Genomic DNA, 13,220 nt, shown 5'->3' with positions numbered 1-13,220 from the left:
ATATGATTTCTTAAAACAAAGCTATGTTGACTTGGGTTCAACCAAAGAGTGAGTCTCCACTGTCGGATTGTTGTATGTCAATAACTTTAGAGGCCTGAAGAGGTCAGATTGAGGATCAGAAAAGTCATGGAAGTAACAGTTTTTGTGTCGCAGAAATATATCTTTTTCAGCTTTCCTGTTTTATTAATCTATTTGTGTTTATGATGCTTAATTGTGGTGTCTCAGACTTCACAGCTTCTGTCTGTTACTTTAAAATATAATTTAAAGAACATCCTCCCTCAGATAAAGGCTCAGGTTGAATTTGCAGCCGGTCCAGGCTCTTTCTTGTCTGTCGGGCCCCTCAGCTAGCTGGATGGTAGACCGGAGAAAGAGAACATGTCCCAAAACGTGACTGAAATTACAATCGCTTGGCTAGCATCTTTGTCCCCCTTCATGGCCACAGTGAAAGACAGCATCTTAAAATAGCTCTCGCTCTCTGGTTATTTACATTACCTTAAGTGCTGTACTCTCTCTCATCTGGGACTCGGGGAGGAGCCACCCGGGGGTGGGTGTGGCTGCTGGTGGTCAGTTGGGGAAGATGGACTCCGGTGGGGGTTAGAGGGAGGTGTAGCTTACTGGCGCCCGTCGCCATAAAATCCACCAACTCTGATGCGCAGGAATGACGCAGGAGCCCCACCCATCCACCGCACTTCCTCCCTCCATCGTCCTTTTTGACGTCCTTGAGAACCAAGGCCAATCACATAAAATAGAACAGAGGGTGGAGGGGAGAGAGAGAGAGAGAGAGTGTCCCATCTCCATTCATAGAAAGTGCCTCAGAAAGCACTCATGATAATTAACAATTATGAAGGAAAACTGACGCTTGTCCAAAAGTCAATCCATTTATTTAAGGCTTTGCGGGCGAGTAGGAGAGTGTTGGGGGATGGTTTTTTGCTTTCTTCTAGAGTCCATCTGGATGTGAACCAAAACAGATTTATTCATTACTACTGGATATCTTTAGAACCTCCTATGATGTCTTTGCAGGAGTCATTGATGTTATACCGGGCATATTTTTGTCCTGCTTTTGACATAATGTCCAATAGGCATTTGTTTTTCTTCTCTTCTCTTCTATGAAAGCTCTATTTGACTTCATTTTGCCCACACAGTAAGAGCTCTGAATGACGTTGTTGTTGCTGTTCCATTTATTAAAAACTTAAGGGGGACTTAATCCACTGGTCACACAAACTGGAAACAACCCTCTTGTACCGTTCAGCTGCATTACCTTCCGTCTTGGTCTGGAGGAAGCTACTTTAGGCTCCGGCCGCTTGACGCACAACATATTTGAGAATGTGAAGTTGAACCGTTTTTACTAACTTCCTTCATTTTATCTGCTGCAGCTGTCTGGCTTATTTTCCCAGACGAACCGCGAGAGATAAAAGGGAATACTGGGAATCGAGGTCCGACTAGAGAGCACTTTCCCTCAACGTGGACACGAGGAGATGAGATTACAGGGAGCAGACGGTGCATTCAGATAGACATCTGCTCTCTGGAGTCAGGCATAACTTTAAAGAGAGGACTCAAAGCAAGGAGACTGTCCAGGTATCGCACTGCTGGCTGGAAATGTTATTTGTGATATTGAATGTTATTTGTTCAACTTTGAAACGCCTGGAATTAGACCCAGATTTGTGCTTAATAGCCTCACCACTGATATTGTTTGGTCAATTTTATTTAACAAGCATCACTAGCTACCACCTTACATAAATGAGGTGGACACAATAGCATCAACAGTGTAACAAGAGTCAGCAACTTCATGTATTAACGTAAAATTTGGATTCATTAAATAAGCACTACACAGTACAACAAGACACACAGATCACGGCAGAGCAGGTGAGTAAATAGGAACTCATGTTGTATTTTTTAGTTTAAAGGGGCACTCCACCAAGTTTAGACATGAAGATCAGTTTACTCCTCATGAGAACAGTTTAATAGTTTAACTAGTATAACTGGGGGGTGAGGGGAAAGGTATGTACCTGACAGGGATGGTCCAATGAAAGACACTACTGAGATGCATAGGAATGTTTTGGAGCTTGGCTCATACCGGCAAATAAAAATCAAGATTCATCAACTTCTGCTGCTTCGATTTTCTTTTTTGAATCCGTCTCTCACAGGTTGCCCAACTTTGTGCAAAACAAACCTGCACTTGAGTCGGGGCAGTGCCTCCAACCTCAGAGAGCTTTTATCTGACAGAAGCTCCAAACAGCCTCCGCTCGCAACCACCATCCTGTCAGAACTGTTGCAGTGTGAAAAACACTGAAACGCAGGCTGGAAAGCGGGGTTCATATTTATTATTGCCAAGAACGCTTGACATAATATATATATATATATATATATATATATATATATATATATATATATATATATATATGTTTTATCTTTGAATAAAGTCTTTTTTTCAGTTTTTCCACAAAAATGTATTATTCATTTCAAAGGTTTAACTGCAGATCCATACAGCCATCATTCTGCACAGAGAAGGTCAAACATCCAAAGTGAGGTAATATTATGAAAACACATTTTGAGTTTATTATAATAATTGTGTCATTTGAACATGATGTAGAGCGTAGGACATGGTTTCTGGATCAGACTGTCTCTTGTCCAGATGGCGTGGCAACGGGCAGCTCATATCTCATCTGTGGCTGAGGCAGGACACTATTCATGTCCCTCTTAAGTAATGTCTCCTGTAATCTCATTGCAAGGCAGCTAATTGAAACATCGGAAGAGGGTGAGGGATGGAGAAGAAAAAGAAGTGATGTATGTTTGAGAAGGATAAACAAAGTATTGTGTGTTGTGCATCAACGTAAATGTGGAGGGAAAACAGTTGTCAACTTACTGGCACAAACATGCAGCTTTTGTTAATACAAACGTACAGACGCATGCACAAACATAATATCATGTCTAATTGTTTCCCATATATCTCTCCATCTCCTCCATTAGTCCCTCCAAGCAGCTGAGGAGCATCTTTAGCGAAATGAATGAAGCGGCTGCTCTAATCGAATCAGCCAGGAGAACCTAATTATAGAACCAGCTTTGTTCCACTCGGGCCGACTGCAGGTAGAACCGCCTGGCGCTCAACATAGCAGTGGGATGACTGCTCTGCAATCAGCAAACCACACTGATTCTTAATGAGTCAGAGCCATGAATCAGCTTCACTGATACGGAATTAGAGCTGTGAGTCAAACAGTTACTCAGATCTTCCCGAGACTAGAGTTTTTACAAGTGGTGGAGAGCCGTCAGCTTCAGTCGATCAATAGGAATCTAATCGTGCCGTTGGACCTGCATGTATGGAGAGTCAGTAGTGCAGAGAATGTGAAGGAAAAACAAAAAAGAGAAAATCTAAGTGCATTAGCAACATAAAAAGAGTTTCAATGTGCAAACTTCTTTGAGCAAAAAAGCAAAAATTCTCACCTTTAAATACAACATGCTGTGCTAAATCACACGTTTGGTCCAGAGAGCCTTATTCTAACAACGTTACCCTGGTGAGGGTTGCAAACATAATAAAAAATGACTCGCTTTATTACCCACATTTCAGATGTGAGAAGTGGAAAATAAAAAGAAATGCAATTTCTTGCTTTTTGATTCCTGTCAAAATGTTGCAGAGTCTATTGCTGTGAATGTGTAGTGAGTAAAAGAAGTGTGTAAGTTGTTGTTTATTGTTACATTACAATAGTAGCCTTACAATAGCACTGCACTGTAGCTTACTGCGTTTTAGATGAAAAAACGTGTAAGAGAAAAGTAAACTGATATAGTCAAACTAATCACAATCATCATCTTTGCTTAATGAATGGATTTATTGTGGCGCAAACTAGACTGATATTTTCAGTAACACAGCATATTCAATGAACAGAAAGTCGTTCTTACTCTGCATTATTTTAAATACTGACTTCTGCATGCATTTTTTGCATTTTTTCTCATTGCTATTTGTATAATGTTCTCTGAAAGGACTCTTGCAAGATCAGTTTTCTTTGTGAATTCGGCATTAATTGATGACAATTTTGTAACTAAAATTCTGTGAATGTTTTATTTTTAAATGTAGGTGTATTAACCAATTTGATACAGATGTTTTCAGTTTGTCTGTTATGTGAGATTTTTAAGGACACATTTAGGAGAGTTGTGAAATGCAAGAGTAGTATACATCTATATTCTCATGTGAGGGCTGCCCTGCCATACAACATGTTCCCCTTCAGCCCGTCTCTTTTCTAAAGATAGCAAGGAAGGGACACACTGGATGTACCTTCTTTTTTTTTCATCCCATAGAGAGTCAGTGGGGAGAATAATGTAGTGGTCACACACACACACACACACACACACACACACACACATAGATACAAAAGCTCACAATGGCCCCAGGGGACCTGTTCACTCTCCGAATGAAGACGCTGAGGGAGGGAGGGTGGATGGGGCCCATGTGAACGATTGGCATGAACACACAAGGGCCCCGGTGGTGGTGACGGTTTGGGGGGGGGGTGGTGACACAAAGACACAGAAGGAAAGATGTGACATTTGAGTTTGTATGAGTTAATAAATATAGCCTTAAGATTTTAGACGAGAGATTTTTAGGATTTTGTTTATTTTTCTTATTTTAAGGCCACAACACATTACAGATTTTGTTAAATTTGCCCTAATTCAATTAAATTGGTTACAACAGTGCTACATTGAATTGACTACAGGAGGTGCAGCATTAAGGGACAGCAATGGCGAAGAACTAGAGAGGAAAGAAAGGGCATAGACAGGGAGAAAATGTTAGGAGGGTCGTCGTACCGCTTAGCTCATCACGACGCACATCCAGCCCCGCCCTGTCCTGTGTGGGTGTGTGTGTCTGTGTGTGTGAGCGTCTTTAGTATCACAATCAGTACCCCGGCTGAGTCTGAGCCAGAGGATCCATTAGAGCTGATTGAGGAGCACAAGGGTGCAGACGTAACCCTGAGAGAAGGTGACGAGAACACACGCGCACACACACACAGTCCAGTCACAGAACATGAGTAAAACTAGAGCTACAAGCAACTACTGTATATCACAGGCATATGAAGACTCACACGTGAGCATAAGATGGCTACAACGAAGACTATACACACCATGTGAACGCATTTAAACATGCACAAAGATGCACGAAATGCTGTGAAAAAGAACAATTTGGAGCCAAGTGTTTGGAGTCGAAAAGATTGATTTATTACCATTTATTATTTACCTCTTATATTACACGTGCACACATAGTCATTCTTTAATGAGGAGGGAGGGATGAATTTGAAAGGTTTTGTATAAGAGAAATAATGAAATGGATCTTTTGGACTCCAAACACACTCCAAATGATCACAGCAAATTCACATTTTGACTTGTTATGGCAAGTGAAGCCCAGGTGTTGCTAATGACATCAACGGTGTCTCTGTTATATTTAAGTGTCCCAATATTTGCACCTGTGCTTTTCCTACTGTGACATGTTAAAATGTCTTCAGTGAAAAAGGTTGATTGTCTTTACTTGAATTGTTCTATAAAATGAAATGTGCTGTACGATCTTCAATGAGTTTTTTTTTGGACAATTATGAGGTTTATGAGAATTGTTTTCTTTAAAAAAAAAAAAAAGAACTTAATAAACTTAACTTAAACTAAAGACAGCCCTGCAAAGCTGGGCAATCTGTGCAACATAGCACACATATAAACGTATGGAGCCTTGCTGTAATTCATGCAGTCACATGTTCCATATCCTCCAATCACATATGAAGATGTGGTGCGCAGTCAGTTAACAATAACACTGAGATCTGCTTCAAATATTTAAGTCCCTTCATCTCCCCAGGCTCCTCCTGCATTAGCACGCAGATGAACGAGAAGTGGGAACGTTTCTTTTATCATGTGTTTATGTTTGTTATATAAATATGTAGTTTAAACTGTACGCTTCAGTTATATAGTATGGTATGATCAAACAACCTTATTCAGAGGAAGGGAAGACAATAAAGTACAGAACAAAGAAGCAGATAAGATGTTTATGAGATATGGTGATGTCTCAATGTGTGTGTTTACCGGGGGTTAAGAAATAAGAAGAAGAAGTGTGTCTCTGTTGACAGAGAAGAAGAGAAGGTCTCTGCCGTTGTGTCAGACAGGAGCAGGGAGAGGATCACTGGAGAGGAGCTGAGTGAGGGCGAGAGAGGGGAGACACCACACCGGGGTGCTGTAGAGAGAGAGCACAGAGACAGTGGTGAGGAGGTCACACTCCGGCACACTGCAGAGTGACAGTGTTTGGCTGGCTGTCGCATCAAGAGGCTGCCTCATGTCAAAAGCAGGACACATGACTGTTCAGAGCCGTAACCCGGCGCTGCATACACACATGCACACACACACACACACATCACTAAAAACATGTACAACTACACGTGGATAGGTAGTGAAAAGCAAAGTCACAGCACTTCAAAATACAATGAAATATTTTCAACTTTGACTTGTATTCAGAGGGTTGCTCAGTTTAGACACATTTACAGCTGTTCTGAAATACATATCTTTCCAATCAAGGTTCTCAGTATTACAAACAAACAAAAGCAGAGTGTAAATATGTGATGCTGTTATATCTTGACTCCATTGATTTTCTGTGGATACACTGTAAGATGTTTCTAAATGGAAATAAGTTGTCTATCTTCTGACCACTAGGTGGAGCCAGGTGGACTGAGAACAGGGTTCCTTCCATAGACGGTATGGTTCCTTGTAGAGAGAGAAAATTACATCTAAATCACTCAAACGCTGTACTTAAATAAGATTTTGAGGTAGCCTACTTGCACTTAAGGTACTGTAGTTTTTTCTATTTCTGCTCAGTGGCAGTACTAAACCAACTGGAACATGGGAACCACATGCAGGGGACACATACAATGGTTTTAGGTGAACACAATTATTTCACTCCCCCATAAACCTCGACAAACGACTTCCAAGACGTTATCGCTATTAAACAGAACGTTAAGCTTAAAAAAAAGATCAAGTACACACCTGCTGCAACCGAAAAAGTGTGATTTTAGTGGTAGCCGACTGAATAACTATAGAGTTTTCATATAATTATGGATTAATGTATAGCAAAGAAATACAATTTTAGGTTTCTGCTGTGGTTGACCAAGCCTTCCCCTTTAATGTAGGTACCCGTAAGGGTAACGTGTGCACGTGACGCGGTCTGGCAGGTTTTGGTATAGGAAGTGAGGGTTAAAGAGGACCTTCGACCGGCAGGTGCCGCAGTCACAGAGACGCTGCTAGTAGTCAGCAGAGAGTGTCCACATAAGCTCCGGTTCCAGAGTAACGACTGTAAACTGTAGCTACTGTCCAAAGCTATAGTTGCCAGCTACGAGTCGGGCTAAAAGCTAATTTAGTTTGCTTTAAGAAAACCAGAGGTCTCCCAACAACGGTTTAGGGCTCTGAAGCTGGAAATCTAACACTGCTGTTATTTAACCATCATTCTACGGTTTAAGATCAGTGTCTAATATAATAGTTTTTAAATGTGTTTTAAATGCACTCGGGAGGCCGCTATGTGGCCCCACACTGTTAATGTGAAGAACCCCTAGAATGGGAAATGCCCACAGCCTTTGTCAATGGGAGCAGATGGCACAGTTGTGATGCTACGGGCTGGTTGTCTGTATGTTGCCAAGTAACCTGTCATCAGTTTCAGCGCATTAGGGATGTTCCTAATTAATTCCCCCTGCATTTAAAAGTTTATAGTTTAAACTTACACTAGCCGAGCAGTCTAAAAGTAAGATAACAATCAGAGAACAGTCAACATTTAGCACAATGGAATCTATCAGGTTAAACATTGTGTATAAGAGCCATTTGAAATCATTGATCACATTTTTTTAATAACCACATAGTATTTTAAATAAAGCTGTACCCAGTGTAGCCTCCGGTTGCCTGGTGTGTGGTGTTACATTTTGGCGCTCAGCCCTTGTTCCTCTAATGTTAATTGTCTCAGTCCAAAAGTCAAAATTGATTGAATAAAGATAAATGTAATAATTTTCAAAATTCACAACAGGTTTTTATCTTCAATCCATATTTGTTGGCATTTAGCCTTTCAAAAACGACTTTTTCACTGCGGTCTAAAAACAGTTTACTCTCCCACACGCACCTGTATTAATGGGGTGGTCTAGCATTACATTTAGCCTAACCACAATAACACAAAATTGTATTTTTCCCATTTCTTTTAGGCTTATAACACAATGCAAAACGATGACAGACATTCAAAGCTTCATTTTAAAACCTCAATAGAAGCTTCGAATATATATATACAAAGACATTTCCCGCTCATTGAGAAAGAGGAGGCGGGGGCAGATGGGGGGTCGGTAGAACTCAGCGGGGTGGAAGTGAGTCATGAGTGGCTGCGGAATTCAGATCAGAGCAGAGAGACACCACTGCAGCAGGAGGAGTGGCGGCTCTGCACAGCAACAGCTGAGACAGCATTCGTCAATATGCAATTAAAATGTGTACATTAACAGGGGCGTTTCTAAGATTCAAAGAAAGGGGGGGCTTAGCCCCAAGGGGAGTGGCATGTTCGCTCGCAATTGTTTTTGGGGCCCATATGGCGCAGCGGATATCCATTGTTTCAGACAGTTCATAGATTGGTTCAATCAGAAAGAGTGTGATTTTGCTCTGTAGTTTTGCTTGCATTCAGTATTTGTAATACGTCAAACACAAACGTAATCAGGGAGAAAATACGTTTATGGTCAAACGTAATTGAGAATGCATTTTAGTTTTGGGGGAACGTAATTTTTAGGAGACAGGACTGCCATGTGAGAAACAATAGTTTAATTTAATGACATCACCAAAAAAAAAAAAAATTATTATTTTTTTTTTTTTTAAAGCCAATAATGCCAAATTATTTGGGGGGGCTGAAGAACATTTTAGGGGGGCTTCAGCCTAACGACGCCCCTGTACGTTAATACAATTCTAATACCTTGAACCCAACAGTATTTCTGGTGCCGACCAGCAAGGGTAGCAACTTTTGATCGACTAGTCGACTAATCATGCACACCCCTACAGCACATACAAACTGGAAATAGAGAAGTAAAACAGCACATTGAGGAGAACAGCAGGATGCTCAGTCAAATGATCACATGCTCAACTGTGTGAAATTACGCAACTTTCTGGCTTTGCGTCTGTGAAAAGTAGTTGTTGCCCATTCTTACACCTAAATACTCACCACATTCCACCATACCTCTCTTTCTTCTTTCTCCCTCTAAACGACCGAAACATTGAAAGTCCAACCCCGAAATGTTACATCAACATGAAGCTTGTCATTTCTTCTGTCAGGGTCAGCAACCCTCAACACAACGTGATGTATGGCTTTAGAAATATGAACCAAAAACTACAGATAAATACATACACTGCCTCTGAGGGGAACCATATGTTGAGTAATCGAGCTGCCATATCTCTTGACCTTTATGTTCTCTAGGAAACGGCTGGAGAGATAAACTTAACACGTCCCTTTATCAAATTATCTTCTGCCAGACTTTGAGAAAATTGGCGATAACACAGACATGAGGTCGAGACTGGACGGAGGACTACGATGTGTTGGCCCTTGTGGAGTGCAGGGAGAGAGACTTGGTCATTTATTTTATAATAAAGTGTTTGTGATACACTTGTTTTTCAGTGTCACACATCTCCAATAAGCAAACATATTTCCTCTATTTTATACAGTGGGCAGAAAACACTGGGTCATTCAAAAGTTGTACACAATGTGTCTTAGCAGTACAGTAACTCCTAGTATCTCTATTTAAACACAAGAACATCAACCTGCTTCTTTGTTTGATGTCCACTAGATGTCGCTCTAATCCAAAGAATGAAATGTCTCCAGTAGGAAATGCTGGCACATTAATGTTTGTGCTCTATAACAATATTTAGTGTCTGGAAAGCAAGTTTACGAGCTTTCAGCTGCAAAAGTTGGACATGATGTTTGTTTGTATTTACAGAGTTTATGTAAACCACCATTAATCCGGGATATTAATGCTTTTTGCTTCATCAGAATCTATATCCACATTTCTGCTGTTGCATAATATTTTTGTCATCTTTGAATGAAAGCTTGCTTTACTTTCTTATCAGATTGGCTAAATATCTGCAAGATGTGTTCTATAATCCCGTTGTACAACTGTATCAACAGAAACGGTATTGCAACACCATTCTGATTGTTTATCTTCGTTCTGTATCGTGTCTCCAAGCTGCAGCTGTACAACACAACACTGTTTCTCTAACAAATAGCTGAGGCTTTTTATGCATCAAACTAAATTCAACATCTGAGCTAAGGAAGCAGTCATATGAGAGATAACATCAGTGGCAGAAGTGCTGATGTGTGGACTGAAATATGAAATGGCTAACACTGCACTTCAAGACTAGGTCACAGAGCTCCGCGGTGGAAAGCTGAAACCAATATTGGGTTAAGACTTGTGTGGATTTCAGGCGAAGTTGTTTCAGGTTTTTTGGTACATTTTGTGTACTGACCTTTGCCTGTTACTGCAGAAGTACATCTAAAGACCCAAGACACACTTAATCTAATTCACCTCAAGGTGTATTTAGTGGTTGTACCGAAGCTTTTGAGCACACTGTCAGATTGAGTTTGACCACTTTTTTAAATTATAATTTGTTTCTTATAGCACAACTTTTATGTCACACAAATGAGAATTCCTGGAACATCATGGTGCTTTATGTGAACATGATGAAGAGAGAGTTGTTTAGGTTGCCACAATAACTTATTCTTCATAACAACAGCTTGTCTGCTTCTAGTGGATTATTAATAATACCACGTGAACAGAGTCGGACCACACTGTATCTGTTTCTGCAGCCTAAAGGAACATGCTACATGGCCGTGACCTTTTTTACTGTTGTACTGTGCCGCAGGAAGACACAAACATCCTGTTACAGACATAAAGATCCTGACTTGACCTGTCATAGATGCATTAGGGCAAGCAATAAAGACATTCAGCATCCATTATGGTTACAAATAGCTTCCCATATCTTTACCACATGTCATGAAAAATGAGTAAAAAAGTAAAGCAATTGTTTTTTACGTGACCCAGTCTAATATGTGTATTATGAAGGCTTATCGTGAGTCTTATAATGCACTCTGCATCACATAAGTGATTTTTATTAAAAAAACACTACATATCTGTTAAACACACAGCACAATATTTCCCACTGAAACGTAGTGCAGAATGAAGTAGCAGAAGAAGGAAGTAGGTCTAATCAAGCAAAGCAAACTCAAAGCTCAAGTACCTAAAAATATGTACTTTATCTGGTTTGTTTAACCCGTACAAAAACTGGTGTGTAAAGATGACACATAATGATTAATTAGTGATCTTTAGAGGCGTGGCAGGTTTTATTACCTTTCGACAGAGCCAGACTAGACGGTTCCCATCAATCGTCTCATCTAACTCTTGTAAATACATTGTTTTTAGTAGTCCTACAGTATGTGTGGGGGCCTATTTGTCACTTTCTCTGCATGTGTGTTTACAAGTGGGATGTTGAGGCTTACGTCTCGCCCTTGAATGCATCATTGTGTTTTGTCAGAGCGTTCCAGTGAACAGTTAATGTCTCTGTTGGCCGTCCTCTTCCTTCTCCTCCCACACAGCCAAACCAATACAAACATTTCTGTACAGCACGGACACTCTCAAACTATCCGTCCTGTGTTAGGGCACCTACAGGGACACTACCGGGACACAAGCAACTGAGAAAAAGAGAGAGAGAGAGAGAGAGAAAGAAAGATGGCACAAACCGACAGCCAAAGTTCAACTTTCCCCGAGATTGTGGAGCTAAACGTGGGTGGGCAGGTGTATGTGACCCGACTCGAAACTCTCACGGCGGCACCCAACTCGCTCCTGTGGACCAAGTTCACCCAGAGCTCCCCGGGCGACCTGCCGAAAGACGGAAAGGGCCGCTTCTTCTTCGACCGGGACGGCTTTCTGTTCCGCTACATTTTGGATTATCTGCGGGACTCCGAGCTCTTCCTGCCCGAGTATTTCAAAGAGAGGAGGAGGCTGCAGAAAGAAGCGGACTTCTTCCGACTGCCGGAGCTGTCGAGGCGCCTGTCGACGGTCAGCAAAGACGGCTCGTACACGGAGGACAGCGGGGAGCCGGAGGAAGCCGAGCTCACCAGCCCGGTCACCTCCTGCTCCTCCTCGGACAGGACCCTGCGCTCTCCCGGGGCCGACGCCGGCTACATCACCATCGGGTACAGAGGCAGCTACACCATCGGGAGGGACATCCAGGCGGACGCGAAATTCCGCAGGGTCGCCAGAATCACCGTGTGCAGCAAGATCTCTCTGGCCAAAGAGGTCTTCGGGGAAACCTTGAACGAGAGCCGCGACCCGGACCGCCCGCCCGACAAATACACCGCCCGGTATTACCTGAAGTATAACTTTCTGGAGCAGGCGTTTGACCGGCTGGCCGAGGCTGGTTTCCACATGGTGGCCTGCAACTCCACCGGGACCTGCTCATACGGTAGCAATGACCCGGGGGAGGACAAACTGTGGACCAGTTACACCGAGTATGTTTTCTCCCGATGAACGAGCTGAAAACTGCTCTCTGGGTGCAAGAGTGCATTCATGCATACGACGTATTAACCACCACTTGGAGCGCGCCTCTGCTCCATTAGTGCTTACATTTGATGAACTCTCTAAACGGGCAGTTCAGCCGTGTCTAGTTTCAGTGTTTTGTGTGTCCTCACTCTCACGCTCTGTGCAGTGGGATCAGCCAGAGTTGACATTTTTTTCTGCCATTTTCTCCTCAGTCCTGCAAAGCAGAAGACTTCCTCCTCACCCAAACATGAATGTCATTGGTTAGTAAGGTTTGAAGACACATGGCTTCTTTTTATGTCACTGGGTCCTTAGCTCTGTGTTATTTGTGTGGCCTTGTGATTCTTTATAGCTTTTACAGAGACTGCTTTGTTCTTGATTAAATGAGTGGTTACTCTCAGAAAGGTTAGACTGGTTTTCTTTTGACCCTTTTAATTTTAATTGACTTTTTTTGTTGCTTAATTTGATTATATCAACTACGGTATCACTGCTTTCAAGATTACACATTGGGGACGTCACAATGTTTCATTATTATGTGCCATTTATGAGCTGATGTCAGTGTTTGCGCTTTAGATATGAAGCCACAGCAAATAAAGTGAGACATTGTAACATTATACACCCCGTCGTCCCTGTGAGTTCACTGTGAAAACGTATTAAAGTTGTATGTGTTAA

The 13,220-nt window shown here is 41.8% G+C and overlaps 1 protein-coding gene across 1 annotated transcript; it reads left to right on the top strand.

Moving 5' to 3' along the window:
* The first annotated feature begins 11,586 nt into the window (after positions 1-11,586).
* On the top strand, positions 11,587-13,220 carry LOC142933668 (BTB/POZ domain-containing protein KCTD12-like). Its single transcript, XM_076077861.1, has one exon. The coding sequence runs from the start codon at positions 11,739-11,741 to the stop codon at positions 12,537-12,539; it is 801 nt and encodes a 266-aa protein (XP_075933976.1). The 5' UTR covers positions 11,587-11,738; the 3' UTR covers positions 12,540-13,220.

Source organism: Anarhichas minor, unplaced genomic scaffold (assembly GCF_050575085.1).
Source record: "Anarhichas minor isolate MPS153535 unplaced genomic scaffold, ASM5057508v1 ptg000062l, whole genome shotgun sequence".
Lineage (NCBI taxonomy): Eukaryota > Metazoa > Chordata > Actinopteri > Perciformes > Anarhichadidae > Anarhichas > Anarhichas minor.
Note: the sequence above shows the minus strand (reverse complement) of the source record. Positions and strands in the feature narration are given on the sequence as shown.

Coding starts and splice junctions, on each gene's coding strand:
- LOC142933668 (XM_076077861.1), top strand. CDS start 11,739: ATGGCACAAACCGACAGCCAAAGTTCAACTTTCCCCGAGATTGTGGAG.